This window comes from Anabas testudineus, chromosome 2, assembly GCF_900324465.2.
Source record: "Anabas testudineus chromosome 2, fAnaTes1.2, whole genome shotgun sequence".
NCBI lineage: Eukaryota > Metazoa > Chordata > Actinopteri > Anabantiformes > Anabantidae > Anabas > Anabas testudineus.
The window spans coordinates 17,687,006-17,702,726 of NC_046611.1; the positions used below are offsets into that span (position 1 = coordinate 17,687,006).

Below are 15,721 nucleotides of genomic sequence, written 5' to 3' on the forward strand. Positions count from 1 at the left end.
TAGTTAATCTGAACCCTTCAGCAGTCTGAGTTAGACAAATTAAGGGGTGGTCTTGGTACTGGACTATTGTTTTAAGACAGGTTTGAAAAATGTGACCTCTCCTTTAATGCATAATTCAGATAAATTTACAGCTCAGAATAAAATGGCAGTAACTGCTCTCCAGAGTTGAGTGTGAAGGTCAAACCACCGCGTTCAGATTTGGTGCAGTAAAGACCATGTAGGCACCAGGGAATCACAGGGTACAGGTGCTGTGTGTGGTCTGATACAGCTGAGCACATATCTCTTCTACAGAGACTGCTGTAACTTTATAGTACATACAGATTTTTTTTTTTTTTTTCCCCTCTCTGTAAGGCTTTGAGTGTGCTACCGATCCAGTCTCTACCTTTGGTCTGTTTGATACACTCTGAACCAATAATGAGCAACAGCTCAGAGCTCAATTAGCTTGTTTCTCAGGTAGCTCGGCAAAGCTAACGGGCCCTGACAATCCCACTGTCAGCCTGCACTGGAGCAATTAGTGAACCCAAACACATGCACACTCACACACTGGGTCCATCAAGCTCCACCACAAACATTAACCATGTCAGTGTCTCTTCACAGCAGTGGCAGTGTGGCATTGCTACTTATTTAATGCCTGAGGGAACACTGAAGCTTCCTGTGTAAATGGTCTTTCAGTGAAAGACTAAGCATGTGAACTTCCTCTGATAGGCATTTTCTACCATTAAGAATCATCCTGTCAGTGGTGTTTACAGCAACGGTGTGCTTCTCCAGCTGGCTCTTTGATACCTCTGAGCTCAGTCTGGAGTTCACAGAGCTCCAGGGACACTAAAGGTGTGGGCTTTGGCAAGAACTGGCTTTCACACCAGGGTGTACGCCTCTGCACCCATTTCCAGACCTCCTGCTGAGAGCATGGAGAGTGTGTGTGTGTGTGTGTGTGTGTGTGTGTGTGTGTGTGTGTGTGCGTGTGTGTGCGCGTGTGTGCGCGTGTGTGCGCGTGTGTGCGCGTGTGTGCGCGTGTGTGCGCGTGTGTGTGCGTGTGTGCGCGTGTGTGTGCTGTGTGTGTGTGTATGTGGTGTGTGCTGTGTGTGTGCTGTGTGTGTGCCGTGTGTGTGCTGTGTGTGTGCTGTGTGTGTGTGTGGGTTGGGTGGGTGGAGATGGCGTGGCATTGAGGGACATACAGATTGTCTGTGTGTGCTGCCCAGATGGATTTATGCGAGTCCCTCAGCCAAGCACTTGACTGGAACCCTCATAAACACAGACTGATATTGTCATCAAAAAATATTCAACTTTTTTTGTTATGTTTGTGATCTTCTTTTGGTAAAAAAAGGAAAAAAAATCTTTTAAGTTTCATCAGTTTTGTTTAACATTTTATGTAATACGACCAACTATGACAAGGTGAAAATATATTACACATTTTTATAACTGTATTGAAAAAGAAATACCAAAGTGTGTTACTTTATTATCTCTGGATATTTTTTATCATCTCTAAGTCTTCAAACCAGAGTCAGTACTTTGGCAGTGAATTCAGTCTTTTCTATCAGCTCGACATATGTGGATTTGGGGATTTGCTCTGAGTCTTCCTTACAGATTTTGCCAAGCTCAGTCGAGCTGTACGAGGAGCATGTTTGAAAAGCTATCTTCAACTCATTTCACAGAATTTTCCTTTGGTTTCAGGTTTGGCTTTCAGCTGGGTCACACAAGAACTTAACAGTGTTTTTCAGTTTATTCCAGTGTTGATCCTTAAGTATTCATGAGGATTGTTGTCCTGCTCCAACATACTCGTGTCTTGAGATTGTGATGCTCTCTACAAGAACATTAATTTATCCTTCACAAGTTTTTCCAAAAAATATACAAGACCTTCCTACTAGAAAAGATGCAAAGAAAAAGAAAGTTCTTAAAGTCATGAGGGTAGGATACCAAAATGTAGATCAGTCTTTGGTTGGAGCTTATGGAAGAATGAGGTTTTCTCCTGATAGGAAAAGCACTTAGACAATTTACCTTAAACTCACTTATTAAGTTGTTTTTAGACTTCATTGATTTTGCAGCAGCTTTTGTCTAAAGCAACTTAAGATAAATGTGCTGAGCCTCCATAATAAAAGCTAGATGTTATCAAAATAAAATTAGAGTGCAGTTTTCCCGAACAAACATTTGGCCTTAGACTTTACCAGGAGGAAAGGTCAGAAAGGTCGGCAAAAACATTAAGATTTGTCTTCTGGGAATTAAGAATATCTACTGCAATTATCATGGAAATCTGGCCACCAGCTTAGAGAGACCTTAAGTTGGGCCGCCTACAAATGCAATGGCATTGCTCAGACAATATGAGAAATACAACAATAAATAAACTAATGGCCCTTAAATAAAACTGCAAAAGCACAAGTAAGCACATGGAGTGCACATTAAACAAATGTGCACTTTCCTTCCACGGGCTTTGAATTTCAGACCTCGCTCCGCATGAGAGTGTGATGATAAAAGTCAAATGTGCTATGACTTCCCTGTTTGGCCAGCACAAACTTATTCTCTCCACCTCCCATCCCTAGTTAATTATTTACTTTCTCTACCTCTGTCCATTCCCTGACCCTGTGAAAAGCTCTGCATAATAAACTTTATTCACATATACTTCACACTTTTGTGTGATCACTGCTTTCCATATACTGTGGCCGCCTGTCCATGCAAACGTTTGTTGTGTGTGTGGTTGCGCATGCATGTGCTGTGCATGGGCGAGTGTGTTCACTTTGATGCACAGTTCAAAGTAGGATGGCATTATTTATTCATGCCTTTGTTGTTCTTATTTCCTCTGCGAGTCAAAAATTCCTGGCGTTCCATTTTAGGCAGATCACGACTTACTCAGATGGAGTCGATAGCATCTCAGTTGAACAAAACACATGCATGTGCACGCACATTTAGGAGGTCTGTCAATACATGTTCCATCTTGGTTGTTATTTGTAGGACACTCTTGTCTCAGAGTCACACCCCCTCCCCCTTACTAGTTTCTGTCTCTCTCTTTATCTTTATCTATATCTATATATATATCTATCCATCCATCCATCCACCCGCCTACCTTGCAGCTTTCAGCTGAGAGACATAGTCCCTCCAACATGTCCTGGGTCTTCCTCGGGGCCTCCTACCGGAGGGACATATTCCGAACACCTCTCCAGGGAGGTGTCCCGAGGGCATCTGAAACAGATGCCCAAGCCACCTCAGTGGACTCCTCTCGATGTGGAGGAGCAGCGAATCCGCTTCGAGGTCCTCACCCTTTCTCCAAGGGTGCCCCCAGCCACCCTGTTGAGGAAACTCATTTCAGCTGCTTGTATGCTGGACCTCATCCTTTCGGCCATGACCCAGAGTTCATGACCAGGTTAGGATAGGAACGTAGATTGCCCCGTAAATCCTTCTTCACCACAAAGGACCCATATAACGACTGCATTACTGCTGTAATGCACCGATCTGTCCTTACTTGTGAACAAGACCCCAAGATACCTAAACTCAAAGCCAAATGAAGGCAACAGGTCGTCATCTGCAAAAAGCAGGGATGAAATCCTGTGGTCCCCAAACCGGACTCCCTCCAGCCCATGGCTGTACCTAGAAATTCTCCTGCTGCGCTCGCACAGGGACCGGACAGGCACTTCTATGTATGTATGTATGTGTAAGTACTCCTGCTGCTGCTCATGGAGGTATAGTAAACTCTGGTATGGGTGTCCTCATGGGAAGGTATGTGCCACGGCTGATGGTGGCTGGGACTGAAGCTTCAGTGTCATCCTCACCACACAACCACGGCCATGCTGACCCATTGCAGTGCCTCAATTAGCCAACACCAGCAGGGATGTCACTTCCCCTGTTGCTTCTGTCCACTGCTGTACTCTGTGTGTGTCAGTTTGTTTCATTGTATTGCATGTGCTGGCCTGTCTGTGTGGGAGAGCATAAGTGAATGAAGGGAGGGTGTGAGGGCGGGGTTTTGAGGATGCGAGCTGTCCCCGTAGGCTGTGCTCCAGTGGATCAATAATTGACTGGTTGGTTGTTTGGCAGGAAGCTCTTCAGAAGATCCGTCAGAAGAACACAATGCGCCGTGAGGTGACAGTGGAGCTCAGCAGTCAGGGTTTCTGGAAGACTGGCATCCGCTCCGACGTCTGTCAGGTAACACCCATCAACTGTATGCATGCACAAATGCTGGCACATGCATACATACTGTAATGAAAATACTAAAATGGATAACACTAATATCTAGATGCATTCAGATGTGCAAGGATGGTACAGACGGATTTGTACAGATTACACAAAAATGTACACATTTGACATTTGCACACAATTTAAATGAATCTTACCATCTACAGTGTGTTGCAGTGTGCTTTAAAAGAAAAGGATGAATAAAATCCTTTAGAATAAACACATTAAAGAAACGGAACACTAAAGTTAAAATGCTTTATGATCAGTATAATCACACACTATTTAAGGATATACAGTGTGGTAGCACATCAAGTAAGAGATATAAAAAGAGATATAAATTTAAAGTTAGTTAAAATACTGAGTTTCTATAGAGCCATGCTAAAATTCCTTGTTTTGTGTGAGCATCAGTTCAAAACTCCAAACTATTCAACTTGTGATGACAACAGAAACAAAGCTCCTTCTTACATGTAAAGAACTCAAACAAGACAGTGATAAAAATGATAAACTCTTACTAACACAAATAAACTCTTGAGGATAACTTTTACAGGTTGGGTCCTTAGACTGAGATCACCAGTCTGTTCTTCTATTACACATTAAATCTGAGGGTTTTTGGTGTGTCCATGATATCTGGACCATGAAAATATTGAAATCGGTTCTCATACTGAGGGTTTTAGTGCAGGACAGCTAAAATTGTGGATACATATTTTCTGAAATATGAATAACAATTTTGGTTTTACCTCCCTAACAAAGAGGTTTAGGTTGTCTTGCTAGACTGCTCACTTGTCTACATCCCGAGAAATAACTGATAAAAATTACAGCCAGATCTACAAAATAGCTGTAACACTTGCAAGTATCCTCTAAATTTGCACATACATTCACATAAAACAGTACAGTACTTCCACTCAGACAGACACAGATCGGTGCTCACTGCATAGCCACGGTTGAAACTTGGCTTCTGATCTTTCCACAGATTGCATCATTTCTCTATTCAAGTGCCAAAATCTGTGTTAGGAAAGTGGACTCCCACTGAGCCTCACCAACAAAACCATTCATTAAGTAATGTCTCAGACCTGACAGGTTATTTATATACAACATCACCACCACTCACTATGACAGGAGCACATGTACTGTAATCTCCTTTTATGCTCATGTTGGAAGCAAAATAAACCAGATTGGAATTGTATCACCACATGGTCTGTGCTGTATAGTACGTGCACATTTGTCTATATGTTGTCTCCATACCAGGGAAAGGGGACGACATATGTATGTCATGTGCATACATACAGTTTTGCATGAGTGGCCCTAATGGGAGTTGAACCATAACCCTAAATGTGTTAGTGCCATGCTGGGCCCACTGAAACATACAGAGCTACATTTGTTCATAGATTTGTCGATGTAATGAAATATACCAGCATGCTTTATTTTGTAATTCTTTAAAAAACTTTTTTTTTTATTTATTTATTTATTTTTTTACTGTAATATTGCTGCCCATTAATCAAAATATAATTGGCACATCTTGTTGCACATCTTTTCTCACTTTTACTCCCCTCTCCCTGTATGCAGTGACGATAGCCTACAGCTGATCCCCATTCTCACATTCGGAGAGGACTGACAGAAAGTTCTAGCCCGGCAAACCAGACCTCTCTTACAGCAAGGTCTAGCAAAGAAGGATCCGATCCGTAATTGCTGCCCAATTATATTTGCTTCAAGCTGTACTGCTACGACTAATTGGTTCATGAATAATTTCACTTCGAACTGCAGTGGTACACTCTGCACAACTTATGACACAGACAAGCAATGACAGCAAAACTGACCCGTAGTTTCTTGATTGTACAAGCAGTCTCTCTATTTGGAAGAAAATCAACCCCTCTCGTTACTGACATTGCTTGGCTACATCAAGGTTGTTTCACTTGAAAGGCTCCGTCAAGGACCAGGCTGCACATATCGGTGTCAGGGATAGGATTTATTTATTCATCAATATTTTCTTTATTAGCTTTATGTTTGTGTGTTTATTTTGTGATTCGCTTCTTCTTTTGCTGCTGTGGGGTCCTGCCCCATCGTGTGCCTGATTACATCCACGTGAAGGCTTCCGGTCGGTCAAAAACATTTCGAGGAAAAGACAGCTTGTTTTCTCTTCTACAACAGAGAAAATGTGCGTGGGTGGGGGTTTATTATTAATAGTGTGTTGAATTTATTTATTTGTCATCACTTATTTATATCGATTAATCCTCCTACTCGCATATCACATAACCGAGTCAACAACTGCCTAAATTTGTATTTGTGGTGATAGTTGGAAAAAAGGCTTTATTGCAAATTTGAATAGCTTTAATTCTTGGCATTGCTGAATGTATTTCGCTCAATGAAATCTCTTAAAATAAGTATTTAGCCTTAAAGTGACTTCGTTATTGCTTGCTAAGATACAGTAAACATCAAAATAAATGAGCCTTTTAACACAGTGATGTTCAGTTTAATTTATTATCTGTTTCTTTAGAAATAAAATTATATATAAAAAAATGAATATGACTAAATTCAGAAAACAAGTAAAAAATAACAATTTTATGATCACATCCAGTTAATAAAATGATGTTGTGAGTTAAAGGGCATTTTTTCATAGTTCATGCTTGTAATATTTCAGCCAGGGGAAAAGAAAATTCAGGCCACGGGTTCTACTGGATGGCATCCAAAATGTCCAAACATCATCCGTGATAGTAAATTTCCCACCTTTTAATTAGTGCAGTATAAACTCTAATAAGCCCCTGCCCCGCCTTTCCCCCCACACACACACACTCTCAGTCACTCAAGCAGTCATTAGAACAGGTCAGGAGCTGTAGACACGACCAGGGCCTGGCTTTGTTAATTGGTTGCTTAACAAGGCCCGGGGAGTGTGTCACTACGGCCCTTGTGATGGCCCCAGGGCTACGTGGCAGCACTGCTTGTAGCCGCCGGGCCTCAGGCTCACACTCCCCAGTAGCACTAATTAAAACATGCATGGCTCCCTCCACTCTCATGTGGTGGCACGGGGTTAATGTGTGTACACCAGCCTTTGCTACAGTTTCTCAGCCACTCTGACTGGTCGACTTGATAAGCCTCCACTAATGATTCTGTAGATTGGCTCTCTGACTGTCAGACCCATTTGATGACCACTGGCTGTTTGCTCTTTTGCTTTTATTCTAACTTTCTGTTTCACATTCCCTTGCTGATTTGAACAGCTCACTTCACTCACAACCCATCCACCAAATCCTTCTCCTTCTCAAATTTTCACTTTTCTTCCACTTTGTTGCATTCCTTTTTCTTTTAATATATGAGGGTCAGAGAGGGCTGTCAGTGTTTGTCCGAATGTGAGTGTGTCAACATGTCGAAATGAGCTTTGATTTGACCGTCCTGTCCAAATGTGAATTTTTCTCCTGTCTGTCATTCTCTCTCACAGTGCAGCAATTGGGTTTTTGATTATTTCATCTCTCTGTTGCAGAGCACCAATTAATAAATAATGACTGGCTGATTGATTTCTCCTTCTCTGTTCCTTCCATTAACCCTCTCTCTTTCTTTCTCACAATCTCTTCAAGAAAAAACTCAAAAAATGCCGCCGTTGCTCTTACTTAATTTAAGGCATGATCTTTATTCTCTTTCTTTTTCATTTCCTTTTTTTTTCTTTTGGTGTCTTTTCCAATGCCTTTTTTACCAATTTTTTTTCTGTCCTCCACAGCATGCCATGATGCTGCCTGTTCTCACTCATCATATCCGGTACCACCAGTGTCTGATGCACCTGGATAAGCTCATTGGCTATGTCTTCAAGGAGCGCTGCCTTCTTCAGGTAAGGCACAGTCCTGACAGCCTTACAAAGTAGCGTGACTCTGTGCCCCAACCCAAGCTGCATTATTTAAAGGCTGGCATAGCTGATAACTAACAGGAGAGATAACGGTAGGCGAATCCCCACAGTTCTTTTAGGCAGAACACGGTCTACTGCTGGTTAGATAGCCAGATAAAAAAGTAAACATTTTGTGCAGGGGCTTCTTGTGTGCAGAGAAGTAGGGAGGGAGGTAGTGTTTGTCTCATTATTGTGCCCATTCCACCTCTGCAGGGATAGCTCAGGTGGAAACAGGAGCTCAGGAGTCAGCTAAGGTAACCCACACACAGACTCGAGTCATATCTCTGTAGCGAGCAGCCTTGGTCTGCTGTGAGTTGCAGTGACAGTAGTCAGGACAACAGCAGCCTCCTCCATAATGCCAGCTCTCCCCTGTCAGGTCTGCAGCCCCAAGCTGTGTGCTCTTGGAGTAAGCCCCACGGCTGCCTCCAGAAATATTGAAGAGCTGTCATAACCTGATACATTAGAAATCAATGTGTTGTAGCCTATACATAGTTAAAAAGGGGAAGGATGCATTAAGAATCGCTCAAGGCTGTGTGTGTGTGTCCATGTGCATGGGTGCGCAGTGTTCTGGGTGTGATTATGTTTGGAGATTTGCACAAATCGATCAATGATTGGCCTTTTTGTTGTTTGTACAATCATGACCTGTCATTATGAGTGCTAAAAAGAAAAAATACTGACCAACTGTGAAGCCAGCCAGCTGTCAACAAGCTGCGGCCCTTTCACTGAGGAGACGCCCATTTTTAGCTTATCATTGTCTCTTGGGATAAGTTAATGGTCCATTGCTTTTTCTTATTCAGTTCCATCATCTTCCAACCAACAAAAGAATAATCATTCTACTTATCACACTCAGCAATGCATTTTCTGTCTGTCTGCATTGCACTTGTGTCCACTGTGGTGTTAGTACCATGACATTGCTCTTTTTTGTGTGTGTGGACAATGCTAGGACTGTCAGCAGTTCACCACTACTGGGACTGAAATGGCCCATGTAGGGAGCCATCATTGCTGGGCATACAACACCTTCCTCATCCCCAGCACAAACACATCAGCAGCTAATGTCCCACAGTACACACACTTTCTGCCCAGATAGGTTTGGACAGAACGGGTGCGGGAGTGCAATGATGCTTGCTCAAACAGCCCTCTCTGAGTCAGAACTGACTTCACATTTGCCATGACTTCCTATTTGCCTCCAATCTGATGTGATGATCTTGTTTAATGAGATTAATGTTTTCCAGTGACAGTCTATTCATCTCTAGCATGAGAAATCTGGTACCGTACTTTGATTTGAGTTAATTTATCTGTACAGTAGTTGTACGGGTGGATTTAGACACTTAAAGCTTCAGTATGGCTGCTTTAACACAATACCACAAGCTATTTGTGCTCATCAAAGCTTGAAAAGTTGACAGATGACATCAGTGACTTTGTAGATGGTATGTCAGAGGGACAGAGTCTGAGTTTCTGTTCAACACTGTCCACACACTCAAGTCCTAGTTAAAGCTAGTGTGGGTGGGTTACAAGTATTTTTAGTGAAGAGCAGGACTTGGGTGGTCAGCCTTGGTTTGAGACAGCTGAATCAGTATCTCAGAATGGGAATTTGTTCTAGGTATGAAGGAATAATGGTATGAAGTAATAATGAGCTGTACTCCTTTTAAGATATTGAGGATTTATTTCCCCTTTTTTCATATTTTCCATAGAAGAGATGAAAGCAGTTGATCATTTGGGAAACCAGAGAGTTGGGTGGGTCTGTATTTAATCAATAGTTTCCCGATCTTATTCTGTAATGTTTTACTGAACCCGTATCTGTGAATCAAAATTGCAAGATCATACTGTATGTACTAAATTTATCATTAAAACCATGAGAGCATTATTTGATCCTGCAACAGCAACATACCTGTATATTGCAGTATGGAGTGGAAATGTGAAAATAAATCCAGCCAGAGAGCGGGAGCCCTTTGAAGCTGCTGTTCTGAGAGCCTCCCTGTTAAACATTTAACATTTAAAACTTGGGTTGGGGTGGGGTTGGAGAGACGTGTTCATGGTCGTCACATGCTCCTGCATCCCCCACATCCACCAGACCCTCATAATCCTACCCCCACCCCCTGTTGCCTCATCCTCATTCCTCACTTTTGACCCATGCTGACAGAATAACAGGCATCACAGAGGATCTCAATAATTTAACTGTACAAGTCCTCAGCCCCAGCTATGATATTGCATGCTTTTGTTTTGTGTTCCCCTATGAATGTGGCTGTGACTTTGTGTACAAGTACCAAGATATTTTATTTGTTTTGTTATTCATGGAAATGCATGCCTGGCCATGTGATTGAGCTGTCCATCTGTTTCAAGTAGGGCTGGCCTGAATATCATTTACAGGCTTAGAATATTTGCTTGTATTTCTGCATGAATATTTGAATACTACTTGTTGCAAAAGCATAATATTAATGTTGTGTATTATGCAATCATGCAAAGCATGTTTATCATAGTAACTAACTACTGTATATCAATAACAGTGAATCAATAAGACATTTCCCCACATCAGTCCAGATTAGCTATGATAAATCAGTGAGCAGGACTGAAACTCAACCTAAAACAAACTCACTGCTAGATTTCCACTTGTTGCAAATAGTAAACGGTACTCCTGGTTTAGGTTTTCATTTAGGTTGGTCTCAGATGGTGTCAGGTTCACCAGACCATGACAGCACCACCGCAGCACCAAACATTGTTGTAATATACACTACCGCTCAAAAATTTAGGATCACTTAGATATTTTATTGTTTTTCAAGGAGACACACATTTCACACATCAGAATTAGTCTGAATAGGAAATATAGCAAGAGAACTGGTCATGCTGACATTGCCAGAGTTAGAAAACATTATTTTGATGGAAATGATGACTGTGTTCTTCAAACTTTGCCTTCATAAAAACACCTTTTGTAGCAATTACAGCCTGGCAGACCTTAGGCATTCTAGCTGTCAATTTTGACAATTCCTTCCTCAAGGTCCCTTCCACTCTGTACAAATCTCCTATTTTATCCAAAGTACCCCCAGACCATCACTCTACCTCCACAATGCTTGACTAAAGTTATTAAGTGCTGTTCTAGCATCTTTGTTCTGCATCTCAAAAATGTTGGTAAGATGAGCCAGTCTGAGGTACAGCTTTTTCTTGGCAATTCTGCCATGAAGTCCAGCATCCTGAAGTCTCCTCTTCACTGTTCATGCTGACACTGGTGTTAGACATGGACTATTCAGTGCAGCTGCCAGTTGAGGACCTGTGAGGCGTCTTTGTCTTAAACTAGACACTATCAGATATTTGTCTTCTTGCAGAGTTGTGCATTGGAACCTCACACTAGTTTTTCTGTCCTTCTTGGAACCAGTTTGTACTGCTTTCTGAAGGGAGTAGTTAACAGTATGATGACTTTCATTCATAATGACAACAAAAGACTGACAGGTCATCAATGAAAGTTCTTTCTGGCTATTAGTACCTATTGGAACCTGTAAACTACTGATTTTCCTAACCTAAAGAACGCCATGCTCCCTCTTTTGCTCCATTAGTACAACTGTTCTCAGCTGTGCAATGCAATTGCGAAAGGGTTTTCTCATAATCAATTCACCTTATAAAATTATTAACTTGAATGAGCAGCCATACCAGGAGATTGATGCAGAGGACTGACATTTAGCAATTATTAGGACGATTGCTAATAATAGATTATTTTTAAAGAATGATCTACGTTTTTGCATGAATTGCATGAATTTTATTTTTCATATCATATTGTACTGTATGGATCCCCATTCTAAAGGGCTCCAGTAATTGGTTGCTCCGCTGTTTCATGGCCAGGCATGTTTGTTAATGTACAAGTAAGCAGACAAGAGTTTACATTACAGCCACTAATGCAAACACCAGCATTAGGCAAAAAAAGAGAAATCAAAAGAGTAAAAAACATTAGATTTTCTGTTCTATATAGTTTTAACTTATTTCTTACATTCTCAAAAAGCTGAGGGACATCTAAAGGCTTAAATGACCACAAAAACTCCAACTTTATTGGATGAGAAAATAACTGTTGTGAAGAAAAAACAGTTCACTGCTGGCCAGATTGAGAAGACTCTCCAGGAGGCAGGATTATATATGTTATGGTCAACAATTAAGAGTTAACCAGAGTGAATACGTGGGGTTTACCGCAATATGTAAACCAATGATAATCCTCAAAAAACAGACCAGATTAGAGTTAAGAGCCAAAAACATGTACAAAAGCATGTACACTTTTGGAACAACGTCTTATGGACAGATGAGACAAAAATCAACTTAAAGCAGAAGACCAAATTTTGGACAAAGGAAGGAGCTGCTCATGAGCTGAAGCATGCTGCCTTTGAAGTGAAGTACTGTGGAGGTAGTGTGAGGACAATGTATGGCTGCCAAAGAAACTGGTTGACTTGTATTTATGGGCAATGTGACTGCTGAGTAATGCAGCAGGATGAATTCTGAAATGTTTAGGGCTATACTGTCTGCTCTGTTTCCAGAGCTTGCTTCACGAAATCCTAATGTAACAGCAACACAAAGGCTACTACTCATATTGCACATATGCACTCCGTGTTATTTACATTTAAACGTAGAAGATCAAGTTAAGAGTTTAAGTGACCCCAGTCGGTTCCGCTGTTTTTTTTTACCACTGAATCCTGGTTTACCTGTGTACTCTATTAAATGATGCAGTACACAGTAATGGCATAGTTGAATTTTGTTTGCCAAGCAAGCAGTTTGCCCATCACTTTCCCTGCATGTGGGTTCAAGAGCAACACTCCTTCCTGTCAAGGCTGCCGCTCTCCACTGAGCGATAATGTTTATTCCTTTTTAGCCAAAGGCAGTTGAGCAGCAGCTGAAGCAGTGATCAGTAAATCCAAATCCCTCCGATACTTTACGCAGTCATTATGTTGACAGGAACAGTTGCCGACGTCAATCCTCTCCACAGATTCAGCTCAAAAGCCAATACTGTTGTTGGATGTTGTCCTTAACTGTGAAGGACCTGCAGTGTTTACAGAATAACTGATGTATTTTGCTTGATACATTTCCTTCAGAGTACCCAACTCTGTAGTTCAGGCTGTGTAGTAGGCTGTCATTGACTTGTGTCTGACATCGCACAATGGGGGAGTTGAAATTGGAAGTAGACGTGGTTGTTGTTGTTTTTATTTATATTTTTATCAAACTGTCAAACACGGCGCTGAGACTTGCCAGATTTCTGCTTGTGTCATGTCAAATAACTAGCTTTTTTTTTCTCTTCCTCAAAAAAAAAAAAAAAAAATGCTGTTCCTCTTAACCACGGAGAAAAAAAAATACAATTGCTGTTGAATTTGTCGTCTCTGTGTTCAAGGCTACAAAGCTGAAGGCCTCTTGAGCAACTATAAATATTGAAACCTCTCTGTTAACGTTTTACATATATATCTCATTGGAGCTTGAAATTGATTTGAAGTTGGCTGAAAGGAGACAAGCATTTTGAAAAGCAAGCCCAGGGGGGAGAGTAGTTGGAGTATTTTTTTTCTTGGCTGAGATTAACATTCTCCTAATGTAAGATTGATAAAGGCTTGACATATCCTACTGAGCCCTATCTTTTTCCTTTTTCTTCCCTCAGCGAGTTTGAGATGTTCAGCTGCAGCAGTCTTTCTAGGCACAGCATTTTTTGAGCTTTTTTCAAATACAGCTGACTGACGACTAATACATTCCCTTCAGGGTTATTTTACCTTAAAAATCTTACTTTTGCCTCTTTTTACAGGTTTGAAAGTTTGTCATTAATTTTCATACAAACAGCTTTTACCACGACAAAGAGGCAAAAGGAACATACTCTCTCCATTAGTGCCTCACTTAAGTGTACTGCCCACACATCTTTTCTTTCTAGTGATTGCTGAGCAAGAATCGTTAGACTGATTTGCTATAACTATTATTACTGTACTGTAATTAGTCATTAGCTCAAAGAAAAAATGGAATAGATCAAGCCCTCTGGACGATTTTCACAAGACCTGGATTAGGTTTTTATTTTATCACTGTGTACATGTGATATGGGACCTTTGTGACTATGCCCCCTGAACCTAAGCCACTGCATTTAAAAGCCCTTTACTCTGTTCACAAAATCCTTGAATGTGAGGTAAAGTAGATCATGGATAATCTAAATTAATAGTTTTTTAGTTGACAATTGACACTGTTGCCCAGTGTCAATTGTCAACTAAAAAACTAACAACAGAACAGAACAACCTCCTTGCACAATTGAAATTTTTTGCACATATGCCAATGTTTGAGTGGATGTTGGAAAGGAGATGTGCATTGGTGGAAGAAAACATTAATAAGGGCAAAGACAATATTCTTGTCTATACATAAGTACTAGTGTCACTTTTAAAAAAAGAGTAGTTGCTCAAGTTAATTTGACAACTGCCTAAACTAAACTAAGGGTCTTTCACAGGTCTAGGGTTTGTCTATTCTTTCATCTAGTACCACTTGGTTTGAGTCTGTTTTGGGTTAAGCCCAAACCTTTGGACCCGAGAAGACCCATCCCACAGCTCATAAATGTTTTAGAATTGATATTCAGCAGCATTTCTTTAGAAGTTGTTGTTGTTTTTTGTTTGTTTGTTCTTTTCTCCCATTTACCGTTAAGCCAGGTATGTTCCAAAGTGCTCATGCGTCCACAACAAGCATTTTAGGTCATTTCTACATTTACCTTCTTCCTCTTTCAAATGCAGGCAGATGGGAGAGCAAGCAATTTTCTTCCTATTGAGCATTTATGGAGGGCTTACCAAGCCAGTCGCCGAAAATACAAGTGAGGGAGAAGCGCTACACTATTTCTGGTTCTGCTCTGTGCATCGTTTATAGCAAACAGACTACAAGAACTCTAGCAAGTTCTCTATTCATCACAGACCAACTTTGTCCGTGCAGACAAAAAAGTCAACTGCTTTTAGGATGCCCACAACCTGTTTACTGTATGTGCTCCTACCAGAAAACCAATTTTGTCATATACACCCTATTGCCAAGCCAGGGGTCTCTGATTTATACTTTAGAGACTGTTTTGAAAGAGCTTAGCTTTCAGGGAAGACGATCACCATTTACTCTGGACAGAGGGCTAAAATGACAGACAAAAGTGTGTTTATAGTTTAACCTTGATAATTTTAGTTGATTTAATCTTACAATACTCGTCAACTGTTCTTATCTTTATGAAAAGTACTATATAAATAAAACTGACTTGACTTGTGTAAATGTGGTCTTAGTGTGCAATGGAATTAGGACTGTCAATGTTAATGCATTAACACATCCTTTTCTAGGTAGAACTTTGGGTAAAATCAAAGCTGTGTGCAGACTGTGAGGTGTGAAGTGCCGAAGCACGACAAATGCTATCTTCGGGTGAAGAACATTTTTGCCGATGTTAGGAGGGATGCTTGTGCTAAGAAAAGGTCAAGAGGCTACTGTTAATTTGTAACAGTTCTTTACGTAGGCGTCTGCTAATTATGTCTGCAGGTCATAGGGTTTTGGGCAATGCCAAACACTTTTGTACTCAGCAAATGAAGGGATTTTAATTTGAGATGTTAATACGACTGAACAATCTCTGTTTCCTCTAACTTATGTCATGCATTTCTTCATTTTAACACTGAACATGTACAGAGTACACAACGCGATTGTGATTAATCTCAGCCTATGATTGTTATTAAATGTTTTAATTTGACTGCTATAGTTCAT

General features: G+C 40.9%; 1 protein-coding gene across 1 annotated transcript in view; it reads left to right on the forward strand.

Moving 5' to 3' along the window:
• The window catches only part of drosha (drosha ribonuclease III), an 83,849-nt gene that overhangs the window by 22,279 nt on the left and 45,849 nt on the right, over positions 1-15,721 (forward strand). The window contains exons 16-17 of the mRNA XM_026363628.2: positions 4,021-4,128; positions 7,862-7,969. Of these exons, the coding sequence (XP_026219413.1) occupies positions 4,021-4,128; positions 7,862-7,969 (216 nt within the window). The remainder of the gene's footprint in view (positions 1-4,020; positions 4,129-7,861; positions 7,970-15,721) is intronic.